At 44.0% G+C, this 27,117-nt stretch overlaps 1 protein-coding gene across 5 annotated transcripts in view; it reads right to left on the bottom strand.

The window, feature by feature from the left end:
• Window positions 1–6,643: 6,643 nt before the first annotated feature.
• Window positions 6,644–27,117, bottom strand: part of ZBTB38 (zinc finger and BTB domain containing 38) — a 76,255-nt gene continuing 55,781 nt past the window's right edge. For all 5 annotated transcript variants that reach the window (XM_007188053.3, XM_007188054.3, XM_007188056.3 and 2 more), the window contains one exon: window positions 6,644–13,218. In XM_007188053.3, the coding sequence (XP_007188115.2) occupies window positions 9,625–13,218 (3,594 nt within the window). In that variant the 3' untranslated portion in view covers window positions 6,644–9,624. The remainder of the gene's footprint in view (window positions 13,219–27,117) is intronic.

Here is a 27,117-nt window from a genome sequence, read left to right as displayed (position 1 = left end):
TCACTTGGTGTCAGAATGATGCTGAGTGGTGAGCAGTTCCCAGTGGCTGGAACGTTGTCACATCAGCATGAGCGATAGCAGAACAGGAGGCTGGTTCTCACTGTGACGAGACATGACAGAAGGAGTGGCCCCGAATTCTCACCTTTGCTCTTTAGGAGGACAAACGTCAGAAAATACCTGGGAAATGGCCCGCCGCTCTTCCCACTCACCACATGTACACAGGAGCTGGGCACATCCAAGTCAATGTGCGGGACCTGGCCTTTTGACCCAGTAAAACTGAGAAGCTAGAAATTAACAGGACCTAAACTATATACTCTCTCATGTTGTCAGGGTGAGGGAAACAGGCCACTTGGGAACGAATCAGCTTCTCTCTGGCAACACCCCATTGCTCCAGTGAAGTGAGTAAGCTTTTTGAAGTAGAGATGTCCTTTCCTTGTCCTTCCGTAGAGGCCAGGACCTGCCTAAAGTAAGCGACGACCCAGACTTTCAGGGCTATGACATTGTACAGCAGGGGGCGCTGAAGGAGCTTGAAAAACCTCTCTGAGGCTGCTCTACACCGCAGTTCTACCTCTTCTGGTCCAGCTATAGGCTCCCCCCATGTCTGACCCTTTTGAGCAGATGTCTAAAGGTTTTAGATTTTAATTACTTATAGGAACAACAACACACACACACACACACGTGCACGCACGCACGCACACACACACACAATTCCATTTCCTGATTGGAGAGAGACAAGCAAAAGTATGAAGTCTTCCATTTGCCTTGGGGCACACAAGACCGTATTTCACCCCCAACATAAAAAGAGCCTTGTTTAGATCATCCTTGAAATTTGGCCCAATTTGTACTCTCCTCATTTCTTTCCATTCATAGTATTTTTAGAATTTCTTCCTCTCTCCCAAACTCCTGATAGATAACCCCAGGAACTCTCTGGTTCTACTATGGATAATGCTGTGCTCTTCACCACCACAGCTTTGCTATGAGAGGTTGTGCTGTGCTCTTGGGCTCCAGTACCCTTTTGCCTCTCCTATCAGGCTCTGGAGCTCAGATGCCTGGGATTAACTCCACAGTGGGTAAGCTGTAGGACCTTGGGTAAGTTATCTAACTTCTCTGTGCCATGGTTTTCTCAAGGGAATTATCCCTTGTAGTAGCTTGTCTCTAAAGATGTCTGCGATGGGACTTCCCTGGTGGTCCAGTGGTTAAAACTCTGTGCTCCCAATGCAGGGGGCCCGGGTTCGATCCCGGGTCAGGGAACTAGATCCCGCATGCATGCCGCAACTAAAGATCCCTCATGCCGCAATGAAGATCCTGAGTGCCACAGCTAAAACCCAGTGCAGCCAAATAAATAAATAGATATTAAAAAAAAAAAAGATGCCTGGGGGCTTCCCTGGTGGCGCAGTGGTTGAGAATCTGCCTGCCAATGCAGGGGACACGGGTTCGAGCCCTGGTCCGGGAAGATCCCACATGCCGTGGAGCAACTAGGCCCATGAGCCACAACTACTGAGCCTGCGCGTCTGGAGCCTGTGCTCCTCAACAAGAGAGGCCGCGATAGTGAGAGGCCCGTGCACCGCGATGAAGAGTGGCCCCCGCTTGCCCCAACTAGAGAAAGCCCTCGCGCAGAAACGAAGACCCAACACAGCCAAAAATAAATAAAAAAAAAAAGATGCCTGCCATCAATCCCTTCCCTCCCCGTACGTGTCCGCCTCTCCCCTATCGAGAAGAGGACTCCGTTCCTCCACCCTCTTGGATCTGGGCTGGCTGTGACTGCTTTGATGCCCAGTGCAGTCAAGCCCTTAGTTGACTCCACCCCACCAGCATCTGACTACAACTGCATGGGAGGCCATATAAGAACAGGTTGCACTGGTCATTTCTGAAGTAACTTTAATTCAAAATAATCAATGTGCCATTGTGGCATATTTTGGGATGGCCTGCCCTGAGCCCAACAGTGTATATTGCAAAATGATCACCACGAGAAATCTAGTTACAACCCATCACCATACACAGTTATAATTTCTTTTTTCTTGTGATGAGAACTTTTAAGATCTACTCTCTGAGACCATGTTCTAAGCACTGGAGACACGGCAGTGAAAAAACACCTAGATAAATATTAGAACCTGGAAACTGCTGCAATTCTAAGCCTTCACTATGCGGAACATAGATCCTTTAGCCTTTCCTGAGACACCTCATGTCTGACCCTCCATTTGTGTCTGTCAGATATCGAGGTCTGCACTTCCTTACATTAAACCCAGGCTCCACAATTCTTGGCTACACTCAGTCTCTCGCTAGTGCTCTCAGCTCCCTTGCCTCCTCATCCTCTGTTCCGCCCTGTTTCACCAGGGGGAATCCCAACCTTCAAACCCTGGTTGCCTTTGTCTGTCTTTCTTCTCCCCTTCAGATCTAAGCTTCTTGAAAGAAGAGTCTCCCTCACTCTCTCCACCTCCACTCTCGCATCCACCCCTCAGTTCCCACCCGCACCACCACGCTGGAGCCAGTCGTGCCAAGATCACCAGCTGAGTCACTAGGGCAGGCTCATACCGGCTCTCATGAGCCCATTGGATGCCTCTCTTCCCAACTTCATGTTTACTGACACCATGTTGTGGCTTAAAATCATCCAGGGTAGGAGTATTCACACCACAGACACTGGCACACACTATAAATCGGGCTTTCTCCCCCTACAGGGCTGGGGGTAACCATTTACCAGCACCCCACTACCAGTCACCAGTTGCTGAGGGCGAAAGGGCATTTCCCAGACTTTCCCTACTTGGCTTTATCTCCACTCGACACAACTGATCATTCTCTCCTCTCTTAGAGGTTCTTCATCTCTGGCTTCCTAGGCTGCCATGCCCCCCATTTTCCTCTGACTTCTCGGCCCCGTCTCTGCCTCAGCCTTTAAAGGCTTTTATTTAACTCATCTTTCAAAAACTGGTGTTTTCCGGGATTCTGTCTTCTTTTCCTATACAAGCTTCATAGAGGACACCTTACATTCCTATAGTTTCAACAATTCTGAAACCAAAAGGTCACCCTGGACCCTTCCTAGTCCTCCTTCCCATATCAATCCAACATCAAGTCCTGCTGATTTTTTAAATAGCTCTCAAATCCTCCCCCTTCTCTCTATGTTCACTGCCTGTACGCAATCCACACCACCATCATCTCCAGCCTGCAGTAGCTTCCTAACTGCTCTACTCCCGGCTACTACCGTCCTCTAATTCATTCTCTACATTTCAGCAACAGTGATTTTTCACAATACAAAACTGATGAAAATACCTCTTTGTGTCCCAAACTGCTTGAAACAGTTCAGTGGCTTTCTGTTGCTCTTAGTATAAGATCCAAGTCCTTAGCATGACCTGGGAGGCCTGCATAACCTGGCTCCTGTCCTCCAGTCTCATCTCAGACCTCTCTCTATTGCACTCTCTTGCACCACTGATTCCAGGGCACTGTATTCCCTCTAGAAGCAGACTTTTGTACATGCTATTCCCTCCACCTGGAAACCCTCTCCCCTTTCAACTCTCATTCATCCCTTAGATCTCAGCTCAGAAGTTACTTCCTCAAGGATGTCCCTTGGACTCCCAGACTCGGTTAGGTCCCCCCATTAGATGTTCTTATAGCACCATGTAACTCTTCTTCACAGCGTCTATTGCAGTTGTAATTATTTAGCTTTTTATGTTCCCCACTAGATCACAAGCTCCAGGGACTATCTGTTTTGCCCACTCTTGGAGTCCCATTACCTAGCTCATATATGTTTTGAATGAATGAAATATAAGTTTCAGATCCATACCTGAAGCCTGTCCCCTCTTCTGAACTTCTGATCCGTGTATCTAGTTGTCTGCTGGTGACTCCATCCTTCCAATTCCTCTGGCCCAAAGCTTGGAGTCATCCTTGACTCTTCTGTTTTCCTCACCCCCTGGGACCTAAACCACCTGCACGTCTTATCAGATTTATCTTCAAAGTACCTCTCCTATCTCAGCTAAACTGTATGTGCCTCCTGATGGATGAACATAACCCAACCTAGCAAGTTGTCTTGCTACTTCTCAGACCGTGAGAAACTCTCCAGGACCTAATTTCCTCAAAAATAAATTGCAAAGGGGGGGAAAAAAAAGTGATGCGAGGAACCGAAGATTAAAAGACACACAGCTGTATCAACCAACTGTAGTGTGGGACCTTATTTGGATTCTGATTCAAATTGCAAAAAAGATTATGACAATTATGACACAATCAGAAATTTTAACGGATGGATTTGATAATATTAAGGATTTATAAGGGGTTATAATCGTACAGTTATATTGAAAACGCTTATTTTTTAACAAAGGTACATTCTGAAATATGAACGTATTTACAGATGAAACAGTATGATGTCTGAGATCTACTTCAAAATAACACAGTACAGAGAGGGGAAGCAGGTGAGGGTACACATAAAACAAAATTGGCTGTGAATGGTTGATTGTTGAAGTTGGATGATGGGTTCACTGGGGTCCACCGTACTATTCTACTTTTGCATGTTTGAAATTCTTTAAAGACTTAAAAATCATCTATCCAGAACGTGACCTAGTCTTAACGCTTTCGTTATGCCCACTCTTAACCAAACCACTGTCATCTCTCACCTGTACGGCCCCACCCACCCTTGCCTCGTCCTGTGGTCTCTACACTTCAGTGAGCATGATCCTTTAAACACATCAGATGGTTTCCTCTCCACTTAAGCCCTACAATGGCTCCTCATCTTGCTTGGACCTGTGGTACACCTCTCTGACCTCATCTCCTAGCACTCAGCCCCTCATGCTCTCTCCCCAACCCCTGCCATGGTCCTTCTACCCTCAGGCTAGAGAGCAGGCCCACGAGGCCCTGGTGATGTGTCCTTAACATGCCTCTCCTGACTCACCACCCCACACCCCAGGCTTGCGGGGTCTACACTCACTTGTGGTTTCTTTGTTTTAGTCACAGCTACCTGGACCTGTCCCCACTGGGAAGCCCAGGCTCCATCAGCCCCAGCTAGGAGCTTTGGTTCTGAGCCCCTAGGAGCTCAGGGCTTATCTTGTGATCATCTATTGCCTCCTTCCCCGGACTCAAGTTCCTTGAAGTCACAGGCTACCTCTTCTATCTCTGTAGGCTTGACAAAATTCCTGACACTTAAAATTCAGCACATTTTGAGTAAATGAATTAAAATTCTTTGTAAGTTAGCAGGTTACATCTTTTAAATATACGTACCAAAGTTTCTTGGAACAGGAATAAAATACTCATAATTACACAGAAGACATCACATAAAGATTATTGAAAAATGTTTCTGACTTCTCAGTATATTCTAAATAGAATTACTTGGTATCTCAGATGTCAAGAATGAAATAATAAAAATGTAATCACATTTCTGTTATAACCGGTTCTTTCATTAGTTGTCTAAATTTGGAGTGTTGAGTTTTAAAAATTGCACACCGAGTCAACTTGCCTGCTCCCTTGACCATCTTGCTTGAAGAATCAGGGTCAAAAGATGTAAACTGGGGAGGGAGGGAGGGAGGGGTCAAAGGAGTTTGATTAATAGATGTCCAGGATGGGGGGTGGGAGGTGAGTTCTTAGGTAAGGAGGAACTTGAAATGGAAGAATCGCTGCCCCTGCAAAAAGGAACTGATAAGAGACAGGAAGTGGAACCAAATCAGTCAATAGGGGATGAAGAAAGAGGAAGGTGAGCGATAGGAACGAAAAGATCTGAAATCATTAAAAGAATATGTACAAATAGGACTGCTTTGAGTGATGTTTTTATGCTTTTAATCCAGTTAGTTTCCCAACTGTTACAAATTCTTTCAGTATTAATTCTGTTGTTTTGATAGATAATTAAGTTCCTTTTAGCAGAGAGTAGTTAAGAGAATTTTTGGAGAATTCAGTTTGGGTTGCTCTTCAAACACAAAATTGATGCTATGGGCCAGCCATTAGGGCTGGAAATCTGAGTTATTTTCCCTGTGCTGCTGATGGGTTGTGCTGCCTGAGCCACTGGCCCTCCTGTCACATCACCCATCGTGACTGCCTGTATTTGCAGATAATTAGCTAAGGTTGCAAGTGATGACGGCACAGATTGTTTTATGTGAAAAATGACTAGTTTATAATAGCATTATAATTTCACCCTGTATTCAAAAAAAAAAATTGTACAAACTCTTACAAACTGAGTTCATAGGGCAATATCCTCAAATATAAGAGAAACCAAATGCCCAAAGTACTGAGGCCTCAGTGAGTAAATGACAGCTGAGTCCAGGGAGGCTGAGCCTCTTTACAGCTGTCATCGTGACAACTACCATCACAAGCTGCATCACAAGCTGTCTCTTTTCCTCACTCTCCGTTGAGTTTACATTAAGCATTTCCCTCTAGGACGCTGAGAAGGAACAAAAACATGGGCTCTGGAGTCAGGCAGCCCTGGGTTGCGATCCTGGCACTGCCTGGCTGTGGGATCTGCTCAATGTCACTATAAAATGCAGATAATGAGGTCTACTTCCTAAGGTTGTTGGGAAAGGACTGAATGAAATAGCCCATGGAAAGAATGTTGTCGAATACCTGGTAGTTAATAAGTGTAATGTGTTTTCTGTGGATGTCTAGAGCAGAATACTTCCAACACTCTGATTTATCGTAAGATCAGGCCTATCCAAAGCACTAAATGATAACAAGAGTTCAGTCTCTTTTATTCTGCTTTTTTTTTTAATGTCATATTCCATTTGAGTCCTAAGCATGTAAGCAGGTACCATGGAATGTAAACAAGAAAGGAAACAGAAATATATCGTATGACTCATATGTGAAACAATGCTGTGACTCACACAGACGAAATAGCTGCTTGGCTGCACAAAATAATTAACACTAAAACGTTTAAAAAGAGACAACATAGGAATAAGCTATTTTAATCAAGCAAAAACAAATTTATATCCATTAGTTCTAAAAATAAAATTAGACTTTTCCAACCCTTAACATCTGTATTTAATAATATCTTCTAACCAAAATACAGATGCTAAAACAGCAAATTACAATATATCTTGTACAGCATACAGTATGTTCACTGTTCACACTTACTTTAATTCTAGTTGGTCGTTATGTACTCAATGCATAAACATCACTTAGAATAAAATTTTCACAATTAACAAAAAATGCGACAAGGCTGTCTTAAAACGGCTCTGCTATAAATTGTATAGAATATACAGAATTACAAAGTCAAGTATTTTTTTTTATCAAAATATACACCCCTCCCTGAAACTAACACAAGCTATCAACATTTTAAACGAATAATACAATTATAGAAAATATTTGCAAAATTATTTTTTCATGTATAAATATTCTGCCATATTTACTTTGGTCTAGAATTATCAGCATACAAGTCCACTTAAAAAATATCCACATGGAAGGGCTGGGAGACATCAGTACAAGTAATAATTTTGTATTTGGAGTTACCTCAAATCAAAATGACTGAAACACACAGTAATTCTCCTTGATTCATATGCCTAATTGAGATAAAACAAATTAGTAGATCACAGGATTGCTTATTCAGTTTTCTAATTATCAATTCAAATATTCATAAGCCCTTTGCAACTATCTTTTTAACAAAACCCAAATGAATAGTGCAGGTATACATATATACAATGTATAAAATAAAGTTGAACTCGTTTGCATTTTTCCATTTTCCTCTATTACATAATACTGTTTGTAAGTGACAGCAGATGAACAAAAGATAAATGCAAATACAATATTGGGGTTATTTAACAGCAAAGTACTATAGTATAAAAAGGTCAGCTTTGATCATGTCCTTTTCTGGGTGTTTAAATGCTTTCTTGCCCACCCCAATCCTTATTAAGTCTTCTTCATGGAGATATCACAACGCTTGAAGAGAGAATCTGGAGTCCTTTGAGCTACTTCTTCACAATGGTAACCTTGCAACCTTGGGTAATCTTGGGTTTCCAGCTATCACATCCCATGAACATGAATGGCTGCAGGTCATCCTTGATCCGGGTTCCAGATTCTGCTCATACTGGTCATCAAAGGATAAGAATGTTTTCTCTCTCTCTCCTATTCTGGCAGTTTAAAAAGTAAGAATCATGACTTCCAGCCTCCCAGGAACCTAGTCCACGTGACGGAATATCCTATAGGGCAGTTAGATTTTGAGGGCAGTGTTGATGGTGTGGGTCAGCATAAAAGAACATTAAAAACGGAAGTGGTTTTTAGCAAGCGGGCTAGATGCCTGCAAACATTAAGACAAGGCATCATCTGGTTTGTGGATGTATTTCTGAGTCATGTAAGTAAGTGATGGAACCTTGTCACTCCACATTCTATCTCCCCACCCCCCAAAGACAAAGCTCTGTTCAAGGCAAGGAAGGTCATCACTCCCTCTGCCCCCTCAAGTCATTAATGGGTGGGGCGGGGGGCTGTGTTTCTCTTGTCCTTTTTTTTTTTTTTTTAAATAGTATGTATTTGTGGGCTGCATAATCTCCAAGAAGGGTAACAATTGTAGGGATTGGGTTCTCTGTCACTTTCAAGTGCCTGGGAATTCACCACCGTACACATGCTTTGCGCTAAATTTCCTGGACACTCCTTCAGTGGCAATGGAAGGCGTCAGGTTTTACTTGAACCCTTGAGACTGGTTAAATCTATCTGGAAAGACCTCCATGTCCATGGCCTTGTGATGGATGGAAGACTGCAGGGAGTTTCAGAAGAATTTGACCTTTCTTCATTTTCTGAAGTGAGGCCACTAAAAAGTAATATACAGCACAGCACAGGTAACCACAGGTAACTTCTGGGAAGGCTCTCTCCCATGGATAAGGCATGACCTATGTTTTCTGTGACTTGAGTAGACCAGTTCTAATAACAACTTAGCCATAACTTCAAGAGAACAGCATTCCATCTAAAAGCATACACATGCTCTTAAGTAATATTCAAGATGCTTTCTACTGATTTTTACATCAGTCCTCATTATTTGCAGATCTATTGCTCATCATTATAATTCACTACAGGGGACATGGACAGTTAAAAGTTAGAGTGATTTATATATGTATTTTACAAGGTTTGTGTTGCAGAAAAGTAGTTCTAGATAATGTATGAATGTCCTACTCGGGTTACTCATTTCACACATATTTTCAACTATATTATTTCATATGTATCCATTAATTTAAACAATTTTAATAGAAGCTGGTTGGGAATAATGACTGTCATAGCTCATTTACCTTTGAACTTATTTATGAAGATGACATTTTCATGACATCTGACCCTTATTTTCTCCAGTGACTAAAGACAGTTCAGCAGCCAGTTCCTATTAGCACTTAGCAGAAAGTTTTAAATTATGCTAAAATTAAACTCTTTTCTTTCCCCCGACTGGCAGAAATATCATAGCTGAGAACTTCATAAACTTTCACAGGACACCTGGGATATTAGAAGATTCAGCTACTTTGTTTTTGTGTACTTTGCATGAAGTTAATGCTAAAACCCAAAGTAGATATTAGGATCCTTTTTCTGGAATTTTCACAAATGAGATTTTCTTTGTTACATTTCACTCCTTCATGGCTGTTATGTGAACAAAATTAAACAGAAACAAAAGAAAACGGCTAACTTAAAAAAAACAAAACAAAAAACCCAAACCCACCAACTTATAGTTTCGAAGATTTTTCTAAGTATCACCATTCAAAGGACATTATCAACAACGGTTTGTCCATTATCCTTTTGGTCATTGTCTTCTGAATCAATGAAATGTGGATTCTCCAGGGGATTTGAGTTTTCGTGGCCTGTGTCACCTTCTGTTTTCTCCCGCTGACTTGGGCTTTTGAATAAGTGTTTCTTCTGGTGCATTCCAAGGGCAGCAGCTGTTTTGCAAATTTTGGGGCACTGGAAGCAGGCATAGCCCTTCCCATTATGCTCCCGGATATGCCTCTGCTCATGATTCCTTTTCGTGGAGAGATACAAAAAACTCTGAAAGCAGAACTGACAGTGGTATCGCTTTTCGCCAGTGTGGATTCTTTCGTGGATTTTGAGGGTCTCATTCAACGTGAAGGCCTTGTTGCAATACTGACAGACGAACTCCTTCACGCCCAGGTGGATGCGCTCGTGTTTCTGTAGGTTGCCTTGCACCGAGAAGCACCGTCCGCAGGTCTTGCACTGGTACGGCTTCTCTCCCGTGTGACACCTCATGTGCATCTTCAGGGTGGAGGGGCTCTGGAACTGCTTGGAGCAGAGCTCACACGCATAAGGCCTGGCCGTGAGATGCCGGTGGGGCCTCCCTTGATTCCCAGCCCCCGAGGCTTTGTCTCCGTCGCAGAGCTCACACTGCAACTTGGGCATCTCTTTATTTTCTTCTTCCTCGAAGGCCTTCTCCTGGGGAGCCTTCCCCACTGCGCAGTCCAGTTCGGCCGGGTATTTACATTTGCTGCTCGGGCTCCTGTTTTCATGCTCCTTCCTCCAGTTGGCTTTCCTCATTTTTCTCAACTGTCGGGATTTCTTTTTGGGTTTGTAGTTGTAGTAAGGGCGCCATGGTTTGTCCGTGGAATCCTGGTCACTGGCATCGTCAAACATCTCACTCATCTCCACGCACTCGGACTGGCAGAGCCCGATCGGGCTGTCTCCGTTGGTTTCCTGTTCACTCTCTCGCGGCGGAGTCTCCTCCTGCATTTGGTACTTGGGCCTCCTCCCTCTTTTATAGAACAATTTAGATCCTAGGATGTGCCTTTTCACAATGGCTTCGTTCCCGATTTTCACCGTTATCTGGCAAAGGGGCGCCACGTTGCTGTTTGTGGAGGTTCCCGGGAGAGCAGGCTTTGCGATGTAAGTTTCAATTTTACTAGTTTCTTTAATGATGTTTGTGGTTTTGCTCAATGACCCTCCAGGATCAGCAATGTATCTGGACTCCTCTGGTACTTCTCCCCTGTTACACAGGATGGTTTTCTTTTTCTCCTTCATGCTCTTGGGTCTGCTGACAACCCTCCCCACTTTGTCCGGCTCGGGTTTGCCATCGTCTTTCGGGGTCTGACTGCCAGCCAGGTCTGAAGGGGCTCTGGGGTTGTGGCTGCTTGTGGCAGCAACGGCGTTGCTGTGCATTATCACCGATGAAAACTGGCTGCTGTGCACGATGACCGAGGGGGCTGAGCCACTGTAGCTGATCACAGAGGTGGAGTTCTCACTGCCGTTACTCACAGACAACACGGGCGCGTCCCCTGCCCGGAGGCCTGAACCGACGGCATTTTCAGTGGAAGAAACTGACACCTCCGTTGAATAAAAGTTGTTGTCCAGATCAACTTTCAACTCTCCCCTCTCTCCCCATTTGGTACCCTCTGCGTTTTGCGCACTGGTGGAAGTGGGTACATCCTGACGTGCTGGTGTTTCCAGTGGGATGGCTGGACTGCTGGTCAAGGTGTTTACACTGTTCTGGAAATTCAGAGTAGGCAACTCAGAGTCGTGCGGATTCTGAATAACATAGGGGCCGGGTGCAGACTCGTTCATCTGACTGTTTTCTCGAGTATTTTCATAGGAAGAATGTCGGTAGCTCTTGTAAGGAGCCCGCTTGCATTTCATGGGCAGGAGCCTATAAAGCTTATATGGATAGACACTAGGCTTCAAGCCCCCGTTTGCTGTTTTTTTACTGATGGAAAGTCTATGATCGATGGCATGGAAAGACTTCTGGTGGTTTTTGAGTATATAGTAGGTCATGAACGTTTCCAGGCAGAAAATGCACTGATACCGCCTTTCTCCTGTGTGCCAAATCTCATGTCTTGTCCTGTACTCAGCCAATGCAAACACTTTGTTGCAGTAATGGCAAGGATACGTTCTTCTCCACGAGTGAACATTGGCATGTCTTCGGAGGCTGGATAAAGTCACATAACTACGTTTGCATACTACGCAGCTGTAGAGCATTTGCCCGTTAACAAATTTAACCATGTGTTCTGTTTCTGGCAAGGTACTTCCGGGACTGGAAAATTCACCAATCCTATTCTCAGATAATAAAGGTTCTGGACCTGTGAATGCACCTCCATTCTGCCCAATGGTGGGATAGTTTTCTAAGAAGCGCTGATTCCCTCCAGGAACGGGCATGTGGCTTGACCTCATACAGATCTGCTCGTGCCGATCCAGTCTGTTGAGGGTGCTGAACTGTTTGTTGCAATGCTTGCACACCAAGGGCTCCTGGGTTGGCTTGTGAAGCTGCATGTGGGCGCTGAGCAAAGTGCTACTGTCGAAAGATTTGGAACAACAGCTGCAATTGTAAATGAGAGGCGGCACCTCTGTGGCTGGCAGCGTGGGGACATCAGAGGATTTATTTTCATCTGCCCTGGGAAAATGGACCTCTCCTTCGTTGTTGTTGGGAGATTTTGAAAGGGAAAGAATTGCAGCTGGCTGTGGACTTCCTTCTTGATTCATTTCCAAGTTGGTTGCTGGAGCGGGGGGTATATTTTCTGGAGGTGAATCCGAATCCTGGGGTACGGAGAGTGTCTTTGGCTTTCGGCATGTTTTCGGTTTTGCTGCAACAGCTTCGCAGTTTTCTTTACCTGTTTTCCCAGGTGAACTGCTGTCCCGTTCCCGTACAGGCAGACTTCTGTAAGCCTCGGCCACGGAAGACACGGCGTAGGAGTGCTCGGCGAGGGTGCGCACAGGCTCCACCTCGTGGCAGACGTCAGTCCTCTCCAGGCAAAGGCTGGTGGTTCTCATGGAGTCGGAGACCTTTTTGAAACTTGCCCTCAAGTCCAGTGGAGAAAACATGTTATTACTATTTTCTGTTTCGATGATGGAAAATGCATTTGTGATCCTTGGCCCATTAGTGATGGCTGGTTCTTCATGCCTTTTTTCATTTTTTTCTTCTTTAACCACTCCCTTCTCGGTAATGCAGAATACATAAGGACCTGGGGAATTTGAAAAGTTGCGATCGGTAAGATCTTCCAAGAAGGATATTCCCAGCTTTTTTCCTGCAGCTGCAAGATCAGTGACTGTTTCTTGTCTCTTGACGACGACCGTGGAGCTGTAGATATAATTAAGGATTTCTGTAAACACTTCGGCTTTGAGATCATCCAGCTCCAGGACGTGGCTGGAAATACAGATGGTATGGCTCCAAAAGATATTTTTGAAATAAAGGCTTGAGGCAGCCAGGACATTGCTGTGGGCTTTAAATTTGGTGTCTTCCACAATGATAGTGACATCACATAAAATGCCCCGAATGCGCTGCTCATTCAAGATGGAGAGCACTGTGTCGCTGTGAAAGTCGTCCTTGAGGTCCCTGGAAAGGGACATGACTGTCATCTGAAACAAGAGGAGAGAAATGGTCAGAGACCCTTCCACAAGGAGCTCCTTTATTTGTAGGCTGTTTTCAGTTTCTTTGAAAAACGTTTTTTCTATGAAAATGAATGTTTTTTTTTTTTAAATCTCATTCTGTTGCTGCTCCCAAGACTTGGAGTCAACCTTAGAAGCTTAATCTTTATCTTGCCCCAGCCTGTTCCTCATACCACTGCTAATAGTTGTTATAGTTGGAATTCCTCCCAGAACTTTTTCTCCTTCTTTCTCCAAAGTTGTAGCTTGGAGAAAGGTTCCCCCGCCAAATGTTAAAGGTCTCATCATCACGCAGGGCTGCTGCATTGAACTCTTAGAGTCGGGCAATTGCCATGGTCCTACCACAAGCCTCCTTATCTTATTTCAGAAGATCGCCCTGATGATCTGATCCAAACGTAATTCATGAAGCAGGAAAATGATTTTTTAAAAGTTTTCCCTAAGTAAGCAGTACCTGTGAGTAAAGGCATTGGCTGCTCGGGAAAGAAGCAAGAACTGGAGGAGCCATTCCTGATTTGTGGCTCTGAAGGGTTTCTCAGTGTTAAGTCTCAGTCTGCATGACCAAGTCTGACCACTAGGGGCACCCTGCCCTCTGGCCCCTCCTTGTGGGGACCCATCCCGTTCCTTCTGATTTCGCTTTTATTACAGCCAAAGTAGACTGGGGTGTTCAATCAAAAAGGAAACAAAACAAAACAAGGAAAGTATATTTCTGAGTTTACAATACCGCGTCTAGTCACAGGTTCCTAAATTAGCACAATTTAAAGGTACTGTGGCTCTTGTTCTGGTCTGAGGACCCTACCTCGGTTGTTCCCAGAGTCCGGGTCTCGTTATCCTCTATGTTCTATAGTGAGCCTAGAATGGCCAGAGCCTACCCACTAATATTCTAGTGAGGGACAATCCAAAGCAGTGGCTTTCAGAGTTACCCACAGTAAAAAATACATGGTACACAGTGACTTAAGACAGAAATGAAACTAAAACTTACCCTTACTATGTGTGATGCAGTGTGTTCTGTCCTGTTCTCTTTCACTTAAAAAATGCTAACAGCAACTCACGAAACTAATTCCACTACACACTGATGGATCACTCCTGCACTTAAACTGTACCCCCCCCCCCAAAATACCCCCTTTGGTCTAAAGGATATACTACCCAGCTGTTCATCAAGTCTATCTCTAATCACATGATGTCCAGAAAGCCATATATCATGCTGCTATTTCTTTCACTCCCAGTGGCAATGTCTTCCTAGCACTGGAGTATAACATTTAGCCCACGGCATTTATTCAGTTGGAAAAGACCAGATGGCCACATAAAGGATCTCTTTTTACCTTTTTGTAAGGATTATAAGCTCTGCCCATTATGTTATTTAGTGTCCTTTATACAAGAATCCATTCGATAACTTCTTTTTATCTCATTCAGCCATTGGAAAAAGAGCATTTCTACTAACAAATTCTTCATTATTCAGATAATGAGAACAATGTACTCACCACGTTTATTCTCTCTTAATTCTCCAGACGAGGATGCTTAGAACTAATGTTTACCATCGACTGTTGTAGCCACTGTGAGCCTGGGTTTCTGGTGTGACTACTGTCTCACTTTCTTGATTTAGGGATAGCTCTTTTACTCTTGTTTCCCCTGCCTTTAAGTGGAACCTTCCATGAATCTTTTCTAGGGATGTGGGGGATTAAATCTTTAAATAAAATTAAATGAAAAGGGATCTTTGGGACTTCCCCGGTGGTCCAGTGGCAAAGAATCCAACTTCCAATGCAGGGGACTTAGGTTCGATCCCTGGCCGGGGAACTAAGATCCCACATGCCTCGGGGCAACTAAGCCCAAGTGCCACAACTACTGAGCTCACACGTCTCAATTAGAGTACAGAGCCCCCGCGCTCTGGAGTCCACGCGCCACAACTACAGAGCCCACCCACCCTGGAGCCTGCGTGCCATAACTAGAGAAGAGGAAACCCGCACGCCACAACTTGAGAGAAGCCTGCACGCCACAACTAGAGAGAAGCCCGTGCTCCGCAACTAGAGAGAAGCCCGAGTGCCGCCATGAAGATCTCGCGAACCACAGCTAAGACCCAATGCAGCCAAAAAAATAAAGAACATAAACTTTAAAAAAAAGGGGATCTTTGTGGCTTCCTCTGTGCCCTGAAGGGAGAAAGGTTCACCCCTGAATGGATCGCAGGAGTCTATCCTTCACTGGCTTATAGATCAATAACATACTTGGCTGGTGCTTGTTTGGCCTTCCTTGAGGTCTCTCTGTTCTGGGCCCCCTGTAGCATCTACTTTCTCTCCTGACTCGTACCTTCTCCTGTTTGGAAGGGTCAGACCGGACCATAACGGGCTCTAGAGGACCCCCCACAGCAAGTTTTATATTGCAAGTACTAGTTATCATTAAAAGTTATCATCAGATTTGAGTTTAAAACACATCACTCAGGATCACTTAGGCTGCAGTGTGTGGAAAGGATCAGAGGGAGGCCAGCTGGCTGCAAACCGGCTAGCGAGGCCGTCCTAGTGGTCCAGGTAAGAATTAATCCATCACCCCAGACAGAGTGAGAACCTGGGAAGGAGTGGGTGGTTCCACCCACACCTATGGAAGTGAGACCGGGGCAGTTAGTATCCGAACTCAAAGTTTACTTTAATTCCCTCGACCAATATTTATTGAACAACTGCTAAGTACAAGGCGTCAGGCTAAGTGCCACAGGAAGACAAGAGTTCATTTCTCTGTTGAACAGATGTTTACTGAATACCTACTTTATGCTTTGGGACAGTAGTTCCCAAACCTGGCTATGCATCAAAATCAGTTGGGAATGGGCCCGTGAGCCACAATTACTGAGCCTGTGCGTCTGGAGCCTGTGCTCCGCAACAAGAGAGGCCGCGACAGTGAGAGGCCCGCGCACCGCGATGAAGAGTGGCCCCCGCTCGCCGCAACTGGAGAAAGCCCTCGCACAGAAACGAAGACCCAACACAGCCATAAATAAATAAATAAATAAACAGATACTAAAAAAAAAAAAAAATCAGCTGGGAAGCTTTAAAATAGTACAGGTTTACAGATTCCCCCTACTTTGCCCCTGCAGAGATTCTGGTTTGGAACAGATTCAGCTGGGGAGAGACCTTGGAATCCATATGTACTTTTGTACCTTATTTCGTGAATAAGTAATACATTCATATGATAACAAATTGGAAAGGCACACTGAGTAAACACTGACAAGCCTCCTTCCCACATTGTCTCAGAGGCTCTTCAGGTGGTTTTTTATCAACCAGCCAGAAACAGGCCTGGGGGCTGACACTAAAAGCCAGGGCCACTAGCGGAACAAAAATACTGCCCCCAAAGGTTTGGGGTATAGCAGGGAAAATAAGATGTGTTCATGAAAAGCCGTAAAACAAAGATTCCCAGGGAAAGTGAAGGATCAAGAGCGCTGGGAGAAGGTTTCAGGAGTCGGGGGAGAGTGGCTTGGGAACGGGTGTGAGCCCAGCAAAACCCTGCAGATATGGACAAAGCTGAGGAACAGGAATTTCAGTCAGAAAAAGGCACAGTCGAGAGTTTTACGCCCTCAAGAAGCTTGTAATCTAGGAGTCAGTGTAACACTTTATTTTTATTTTGTTGTTGTTGTTTGCTTTTTGTTTTTTGCCACACCATGCAGCTTGTGGGATCTTAGTTCCCCGACCAGGGATTGAACCTGGGCCCTCAGCAGTGAAAGCGCGGAGTCCTAACCACTGGACCGCCAGGGAATTCCCAGTGTAACAGTTTAGGACAAAGAATCCAAATCCGCAAATGCGAAGTGAAAAAGCGGTGAAAGTTGTTGAAGATGCAATTTCAAGCCATATTCTGCCTGTCCAAAGTGCAACAAAGAAATAAGTTAGAAGTCTGTAGACCACAGGGGACCCACCGTAGGCCACAAGCACAGCTGGTCCCCACAGGCTGTGTTTGACCCACACGGTTTTTGGAACCATGTTTTTGAAAAACTGAGCTCCTGTTGAAAACCAGTAAGATTTAACATAAAAATCAACATATCTTTTCTTGAGAAATAGGAAGACTGGACAGCGAAGGGGCTGTTGGCTGCCTGGCAACCGCGTGGCTGTGTCCCTGTGTCACTGTCACCTGCACACACGTGCTACCTGTCCAAGTACTTACCGCCAAGCGGCTTCTCTCGGTAAAAAGCCCAGCCCGGCCCCTTTAGGCAGTTTGGTTTGTGCAACTGATACGAACATTAGGCAGAATCACTTTGCACCCACAGTTCTGAACAGACATACTTAACGATATCCCTAAAATTAGAATTAAGACATAAATGAGCTCGTGGGGGGAGGCAGTCTTTCTCACCAAAAATAGTATTCTTTGACTTAAGAAAAATTAAAGTGATCTTCTCCTCTGTTTTATTTCTTCACTGAGAGTAAATGAAAACAGAAGTCTTAGGAGTTCCTGCCAATGGAAAGCCCACAACAGTCTTCAGAAAAAGAAACAGAAGTTGGAAAGCAGATGAGATTCAATTTACACGTAATTTTCTAAAACGTGTTCAAAAAAGCAAGTTTCGTGCAGTATATTTATTATTTTCAGTAGTACAGCTGAGATGGAATAAATAAGCATGAAAAAGGCTAACAAAAATGATGTAAATGCAAAAATTTTGGTAAGCCAATATTTTAAAAAAGTAAACTAATTTGTAATTAGATAACTGTGGTCATCTGACTGATGTTACTATTTTCTTGAGTTGGTATTTTAGCTGTAATAGCTTTTAACATACACCTTCTAAACACATAAGTACACATACATATATATCCATGTGCACATACCAATAAATCTATGACTATATAACTATATGAACATACACTGTATGTAAATATATTTTATAAGCACATCAAACAGGATGAACTTTTAATTCAGCATCTAAAAAACAGGATACTTGGACTTCCCTGGTGGCGCAGTGGTTAAGAATCCGCCTGCCAACACAGGGGACACAGGTTCGAGCCCTGGCCCGGGAAGATCCCGCATGTTGAGGAGCAACTAAGCCCGTGCGCCACAACTACTGAGCCCACAAGCCACAACTACTTAGCCCACATGCCACAACTACTGAAGCCCGCGCGCCTAGAGCCTGTGCTCCACAAGAGAAGCCACCGCAATGAGAAGCCCGTGCACCGCAACGAAGAGTAGCCCCCGCTCGCCGCAACTAGAGAAAGCCCACGTGCAGCAACGAAGACCCAATGCAGCCAAAAATAAAATAAATTTTAAAAAATAAAAATAAGGATACTTGAGAGAGAAAGGGGGTGCAACTAAAAACTATGCCAGGGCAACAGGTATACATTGGGACTGTACCCTGGGAAATCTGGATGAATGATCATCCTGTTTTCATATACATAAATATATAAACAAAATATATATCTCTATATAAATTAAACATAAAATTCTAAAGTTATAATTACATATATGTACTTTACATAAAGTATACTTTATAAATATGTAAATGCTTTTAAGAATTTTATAAATATATGATAAACATACTTTATAATTATACTTCATATAAATGCCACTGGGAAATTCTACTTAATTAGCATATTTAGAATCTGCTGCTGCTTTTGTCTCCTGCCATATTCCAGCCTTACACAATACACATTCATCTCATGCAAAGGTGGGCACTTAAATAAGATGCTTTTGATGATTAAAATGACTTTTCTTCACCTACTTTTAGAATTAACTAGTTTTAGAAAAGCAAAATAAATCTATGCTGATGGTAAAATATTCAAACAGTACAAAAGTGGATTAAGGTACAAGGCAGAAGCCCCCTTCCCCATGCCAGCCTCCTCAATACACCCACAGCACAGGGACTCCCTATACAGGTCCTTTTCTCACGACTCGGGAGGATTTCTACGCTCTGTCTGTATGAAGCTTTAGAAGAAAAACTGTATTTCCTCTTGAGGTTCTTCTATCCTCGCCCCTAGCTCCTCTGCCGGGCAATTCCTATCATTCACTCATCTCAGATGACACCTCCTCTGGTCAGCCTCCTTCCTCATGAATTTCTAGTTTGGGGTTCCTACCTTTATAGTCGCATGTAATGTTGTGCGTCTGTCCACATTTCTATCTTTCCCTGTTTGCTCCTTGAGCGCAGGGACAACCTAGCTCATCTTGGTACCCTCTGCGCCTGTAGGGCGGGTACAACGCACTGCTGATGTTGACAGTGAGCAAAAAACGCACTGGCTCCTCAGACCCCGAGCAGCAAATGGCTTAAATAACATATTGTGCTTAGAAAGCTTTCTGGTTTAAAGCTTTAAAAATTAGACCTAGGTGAACCCAAATTCTACTCTAGAGAAAGCAAAATTACCAGGAAAATAAAAATAAATTCCTGTTCTTTTTTCCCCCTAGTTTCCTTCTAACCTGGCGGTTCTCAAAGTATGTTTCATGGACCTCTGGGTCTCCCAAGACCCTATCGACAAGTTCTTGAGGTCAAAACTATTTTCATAGGGGCAGGACAGGAATAAAGACGCAGACGTAGAGAATGGACTTGAGGACACGGGGAGGGGGAAGGGTAAGCAGGGACGAAGTGAGAGAGTGGCATGGACTTGTATACACTACCAAATGTAAAATAGCTAGCTAGTGGGAAGCAGCCGCATAGCACAGGGAGATCAGCTCGGTGCTTTGTGTCCACCTAGAGGGGTGGGATAGGGAGGGTGGGAGGGAGACGCAAGAGGGAGGAGATATGGGGATATATGTATATGTATAGCTGATTCACTTTGTTATAAAGCAGAAACTAACACACCATCGTAGAGCAATTATACTCCAATAAAGACGTTAAAAAAAAAAAAACGATTTTCATGACAACACTAAGATGTCATTCATCTTTTTTATCATGCTGACATGTGCATTAATGGTGCAAAAGCAAAGATGGGGAAAACTTCCAGCAACTTAGCAAACATCAAGCCAGTAACACTTGGATTAAGGAGTAAAAATTATTCATTTTATTAAATCTTGACCCTTGACTATACGTCTTCTTACTGTTGTGTGATAAAATGGGAGGTACACATAAAACACTTCCGGTGCATACTGCCTTGAGAAAAAGTACTTGGGTGTTTCTTTGAGTTCTGAGTTGAACTAGACAATTTTTTTTTTCATGTAACACCATTTTTACTTGAAAAAAATGGTAAGACAAACCATGGCTATTCAAACACGGGTATTTGGGCAAACACTTCCCTGAAAATGAACTAAGTGAGTCTGTCCTTTCAAGTAAGTAGCCACTTTGTTGCCAGTAACAGAAGACTTTGAAGCAAGAACAGAATTTTGGAAAACCTGCATCTACCACAATGAGCTCAACACTCCTCAGTACATAATGATTTTTCTGATGATGTTGGTGGTGATGTAATGAAAGTGGTTTCTGGATACTGAGTAATGAATCTGGAAGATATGCATGGCTCAGTGAACCAACATTTTCCAAATGACCAATGCATATTGCCAAAAAAAATCATGCAGGGGCTAAAAGGTGTAAGAGAGAGCAGTGGATTTAAATGTAACAAAGTACAGAAAGTTCATTGATATGGATTCCATGTTGCAATTAACCTTTAAGAAATTCCCACTGGTAAGTTCTGGTGTAGTATCAGAGAATATCCACAATTAACTGAAAAGATTATTAAAAAATTTCTCCCTTTTCCAATTACCTAGTTGTGTGAGGCTGGATTTTCTTCGTATAACTCAACTAAAACAACACATTGCAGCTGAATCCAGAAGCAGATTTGAAAGTCCAACTGTCTTTCTCTGAAGTCAGATATTAAAGATACAGTGTACCCTTGAACAATACAGGTTTGAACCACTCAGATCCACACTAATTTTTTTCACTAAGTACGTACTATAGTACTACACGATCCGCGATTGGCTGAACCCACAGATGCAGAACTGTGGATATGGAGGAGGGGAGACTGTGCAAATTTTCGACCACATGGAAGGTCTGTGCCCCTAACCCCTGTGTTGTTCAAGGGTCAACTGTATTTGCAAAAACATAAAACAATACCATTCTTCTCACTATATATATATATATATATATATATATATATATATATATATATATATATATATATATATATATATATAAAAGATATTTTTCATGTGGACCATTTTTGAAGTCTTTATTGAATTTGTTACAATATTGCTTCTGTTTTTTATGTTTTGGATTTTTGGCCAAGAGGCATGTGGGATCTTAGTTCCCTGACCAGGGATCAGACCCACACCCCCTGCATTGGAAAGTGAAGTCTTAACCACTGGACCGCCAGGGAAGTCTCTCACTATATTTTTTGCTTTAGAAAATAGTTATTTTTAAAATACATCATTTTATCATGGAACTGGGTTTATCATAGTTAATTTTCATAAGTTAATAGTTTTTAAATTCTCATTTAAATTTTTGAATACGATAAATATTGATAGATATAATTCAGATAAACAAAAGCTCTTTGGGTCCTTAAAGATTTATAAGAGTGTAAGGGGGTCCTGGGAATAAAAAGTTTGAGAACCACTTCTCTAACCTGTAAGACAATGCTCAAAATCATTTTTAAAGAAACTATTTAGAAATTATTTTACTCAATAAAATGAATCATATATAAGCCTAAAGGAACTAAAGACAAAATAAATGAAAGCGTGTTAAAATACAAAGCAGAAACACCCAGGAGACAGAAGGAAAAACCAAGGGATAGAGAAACACAGACAGACACACCTTACAGTCACACATATACACACCCTCTACTGCTGTCTTTAATTTTGCAAGCGTGAAGCGATTGCTATCTATCACTTGAGTTTGAGCAGGGCTGAAAAACAGGTGGACCAATTTGCCTAGTGGTCCTTCCACACTACACACTCAGGTGAAAATTGTTCCTTGATTTGCAGGGCTGCCGCCTATATTCTGTTTGCACAATCTATCATTGCTTGAATCCTTGCCTTCCGAGTCTCAAAGGTTAGCTTGGTCACAGCGTTCCGTTTGCCCTTACAATTCTATCCATTCATCTACTAAATGAGCCTCTCCCCATTATATCCTGGATACTCATCCTGGGTTTGAACTTGAAATCAAAGGAAACAATTCTTGGCAATGATCCAACCAACAAATTCCAGTATTTCCACCTTAATTAAATCTTCCCTCCCCAAATTTGACAAGGCAATTTTACTGAAATACAGAGAAGTCAAAAAACTTAAAAATGATAGTTTCCATAAAAATTTTAACTCTCACAATGTCAACCAAAAGAAAAAAAAAATTGAAAAACCTCAAGTTGTTTAACCAGTGTAACTATTATGTAGAACTTTACAGACCTTGTTAATAAAATCTGGTGTACTTTTATTAGCAAATCTTTAAGACATGACAGATGGAAAGTGAAGTAACCCTGTCCAGCCTGCATTCTTAGTGAGAATTCGAAGTCACTTACTCAAGGCCGCTCTCCAGGGCCAGACTGATTCCCACTTTTCTGTATCTTCTGATCAGAGAAAAAGCCAAGAGCCCTCTTGCAGCACCTTGGCCACTCAATTCCTAACGTACATAATGACGAAACTAAATCAACAGAGCAACTTTCTCCTCTTTCTGCTACAAGTCTTCTATAAAAAGACACTTAGAAATAAAACCCAACTGGAAAAGAACACACTGTATTAGGATACCAACCTGGAATCCTGCAAAAGTCAAACTCACAGTCCGTTCTGGGCCAGCGCGGGGCCCATACTGAAGTGGAATCTACTGCGTGGATCTGCTATTCTCTGCAGAAAGTGTTCTGACAAAGGACACTGCTTCAGTCATCTGGCTCCACCATCCCACACACATCTTTGCAGTGCATTTTCTCATAGTCATGTTGGGTGGCTACGTCAGACCTCCTCACGTGACGGGGTGTTAGAAACACACGCATCAGATCTCGAAAACAGATTACAAAACAGAAGCCCTTTATAGAGTTCAGCGACGTCTAAGAAAAGGAAAATCCTCCTGGTGTGCCTTCTAAATGCAGCCCAAAAGGAGCAGAGAAGAGCTGCATTTATCAGACTTTCACGCATTTAAGCTATCAGATTCAAGAAGGTGTAGTATAACAAAGGAGGTTTGTTTCTCATCTGAAATTCAGGTGGTTGGAAAGACTAACATCAGGAAGCTGCTAGAGTCCATCCAACAGAGAGGGGGACTGGCTTGAAACACCTTTACTGAATACATTATTTTGAATAGGTAAATGTTTGGTCTCCAGACTTGCAGTTGCATGCATATAGACTGTGAGAACGAGTATTATCAGATTCGTGGGTGATGTAATGTGCCCAGTTAAATATTTCTGGTTGCTAGTTTGGAAAGATGAAAGGGGGAAAAGGTGCTTTGTTTCTTTTTTTCTTTTTGAAACACAGCAGTGTTTAGGGTAGCCCTTGGGGTCACCTCACCATCAAGCTTGCCTGGACACCTGCTTGCTTACGAAAGCTGGCAAACGGGCTTAGAGAGTCTATCTCTGAAGCCCTGAAGCGCTGCGTCCATTTCTTGTCTCCACCAAATTCCACTGACATTTAGAGATGCTAATGTGAAAAGGCATTTTAAATTTGAATGCTGTGGGAACTGAGTTACCAGAATGACCGGGACAAGGGGTCTTGTCCCCTGGAACTTCTCATTTTAGGGGTGAGCTTATCATCTAGAGTTGGTTTCAAAAGCCAAATACCATTTTCTTAAAGGGCCAGCTGATTGAATGGCCCTGCTCCTCTCAGTTGACCTCTACCTGTCAGGGAGGGTGGAGGGAAGAACTGTTGTACATTCTGGCTTCTGAACAACAATGAACCTCCTGCGAGTCACAAGATGGGTTATCCTAAAAAAGGACAGAGACCAACTGCTGCTTTGGTGTTAAACCACCTAAATCCACCTGCCATTGCACCCTTGTTCTCCACCCCCGGCTCCCCCTGTACCCCAGCTTTTGGGGGAGTCCTGCAAGACAATGAATCACAGTTTGCATGGACTCTTTCTGGACAAATCAGAAATCGGGCAGAGAGGAGTGAACCAAGAAATGCACATGAAAAGCACCACACACAGTGCTTGGCACACAGCAGGGGTTCGATGAATGCGGGCGGGAATCAGCTTGAGAACTGACGGCGTCCTCCTCACCTGTGACTACGGAGAGAACTGCTTAGGCACACAGTGCACAGGGCGGCCTTTCGACAGCACAAAGGAGATCCAAGTCAGGCCCTACTTAGAGCCCTTCAGTGGCCATCCCCAGATGTTAGGGTAGACTCCAGACCCCTCGCTGTGGCCTGCGAGGCCCTGAACTGCCCACGGGTCCCAGCCACTCTCCCCAGACTCACCGGTCCCTCTGCCCCGCGCTCTGTGCTCACACTCAGGCCTCCCTGGGCTGACTCCACCTTCCGACTCTCTCCTGGCCCTGCTTCCGGTCCTGCCCCGGGGCTGGCTCACTCATACTTCAGGCCCAGCTCAAATGTCAACTCAGAGGCCCACCCCATCTCTATTTGCTCCCGGCTTTACCTGCCCTCGCATCGCCTGGTTTATTTCCTTCACGCCGCACAATCATCACAAGGTACTTGCCTGCCTGTTAACTGTCCACTGTACCTGCCAGAAAGTAAACTCCAGGAGGGAGAGGACCTTATTCGTCCCATTCACTGCTGTGTCTCCGGGCCACAGGGCACGGCAGGCACTCGGGAAATGTTTGAAAGCACAGAGACTCACCCTGATGAGAAAAGCGACCTGAACTCCTGGCCCCCCTTATCTGTTCTGCTTGTTTCTCGTGCACAGCACTCCTAACATCCCCAAACACTACGCAATGCGCTCATTATTCATTATCCGTCTGCCTGCTAGAACTTAAGCATCACGAGGGCAGCAATCTTTGATGTTCTGTACTGATGTATCTTAAGCACCTAGAACAGTGCCTGATACATTGCAGGCCCTCAGTAAATATTCATGTAGTAAATGAACGATCTGTACTATAAACAGATAACACGTTTGTGAATCAGCACTATAGACGGACAGGCACTGGAGTACTGCGAATTACAATTTTCATCTGTGTGAATTCCCCCCAATCAATTCTGAATAAAATTGCTTTCATCTGATACATTTCAGGTTGTAAAGCACTTCACTGTTAACTTAATCCCCTTCATAATCCTGCGAGGAAGGCACACAAAATGGAGATACTACTACGAACTCACAGGGTTAAATGAGTTAACAGAGTCGGTGCTCACCATATGGAAGCTGTTACTCTCATGCCCACAGTATAGATGTGGAAACTGAACCCAGAGAAGTGCCTCGCTTACAGCCGAGTTGTAATTTCTGAGGGCGGCACCGCGCCCAGCCCCCTGCACTCTGCTGCGTCAGGAGCGTGCGCACACACAGAGCAGGAGGGGAGTCAGAACAGCTGACTCGCTGTCTCCGGCACAAAATGGCTCTGCACCAAGTTCAAGCTGCAGGCCGGTTGTACAGGATCCCCACTGCGGAAGCCCGCGGCCGGGAACAAGCCCAGGTGAGATTCAAGAGCTAAGGCCGTCGGCGGCAGCCTGCCTGGGTCCCATGCCGAGAAGTCACTGGGAAATGTTGCCTGACGTGAAGCAGAATCTGCCAGAGGGGTCCCCAAAAAAGGGCAGCTGAGGATCAGAGTTCAGGCAAGCAGACCCCTGACCACGGGCGGCAGTTCCCGGGGCAACCTGAGCATAGCCAGATGATGGGCCGTGGGCTTGGGGCCCATCACGGCTGGCCGGGTGTACAGTAACGGGGAAAAAGGCATTTACAGGGTGCCAGCCGAACACGGAGTCAGTCACGGTGTTTGCCCCACAGCCCAGAATTTGCTAAACACCCAACGCCAAGGCCTTTACGCTATACTCACATGTTGCCAACTTAAAATCTTTAGTATTAAAAAAAAGCTGATTTTTTAAAGTTTGTTGCCAATTCAGTCCAAGCACTCGAGAGACAAAAGCCAAGGACGTGCGCTGCCAGGATTTACTAATCTGAAGCGAATGCATCAGGAAGATGAGTTTTCATTTTCATTTCATTTGGGTACTCACCTACCACGAGTACTTAGATTTACCCTTTCATTATGGGCCTGGGGATGATACGGCCTCAGGGATCACGAGGCTTATGCCGGGGACTTGTCAGGCAGGAGGAAGCATGAGACCAGTAGGGATGAAGCATCAGGGGAGCTCTAGAGGAAGAACATCTCCAGGGTGGGGCCAGCTTTGGGAGCGAGCCTTCTCCATGACAGAGAAAAGAGTCTCCTGGCCGACACGGAGCTGAGGCATGGCCAGTGAGGCTCATTAAAACCCTAAGCCCCAATTCCAGTATCTTTACTAAGGCATATAAGGTCCTCTGTGATTTGACCTCATTTCCTGCCACTCCAACCCACACCAGCCTCCTTTCTGTTCCTTGAATGTGTGAGGATCTTCCCACCTCAGGGCCTTTGCACATGCTGCTTCTGAAGCCAAGAATGCCTTTGCAGCAGCCTATCCTGATCTCTATCCAACAATCCCTTCCCCCTCAATCAGGTGCATCTGTCCTATACTTTCAGCATACTCTTCTTTCACAGTACTTACTACTATTGTAATTAAGCATTATTTGACAAATGTGTGCTTTACCACAAGAGTATAAATTCTGTGAGGGCTGTGAGACTGTTTACCACAGTCTCCCCTAGCTCCCAGCACCACACGTGGCACATAACAGTGCTGATAAACCTTTATGAAATAAATGCAAAAACAAAAACCACCCAAACAGTAAGCTCTCTAGAGCCCACCATACCTGGCACTATTACCAAGCTTTCTGGATCCAGCATTAGGTCAACGCGAACTGCCCTACTATTTGTCACCTATGCTAAAAGGGAGAAACACCTTTGTTGAACATTAAAAAAATCAAAAAGGCTGTTCTGACATTGTAAAAGGAAAAAAGAAAAAAAAACCACACACACACACACACACACACACACA

Source organism: Balaenoptera acutorostrata, chromosome 4, assembly GCF_949987535.1.
Source record: "Balaenoptera acutorostrata chromosome 4, mBalAcu1.1, whole genome shotgun sequence".
In the NCBI taxonomy this organism is placed as follows: domain Eukaryota; kingdom Metazoa; phylum Chordata; class Mammalia; order Artiodactyla; family Balaenopteridae; genus Balaenoptera; species Balaenoptera acutorostrata.
The sequence above is the reverse complement of the archived record's forward strand: the minus strand, read 5'-3'. Positions and strand labels throughout refer to the sequence as shown.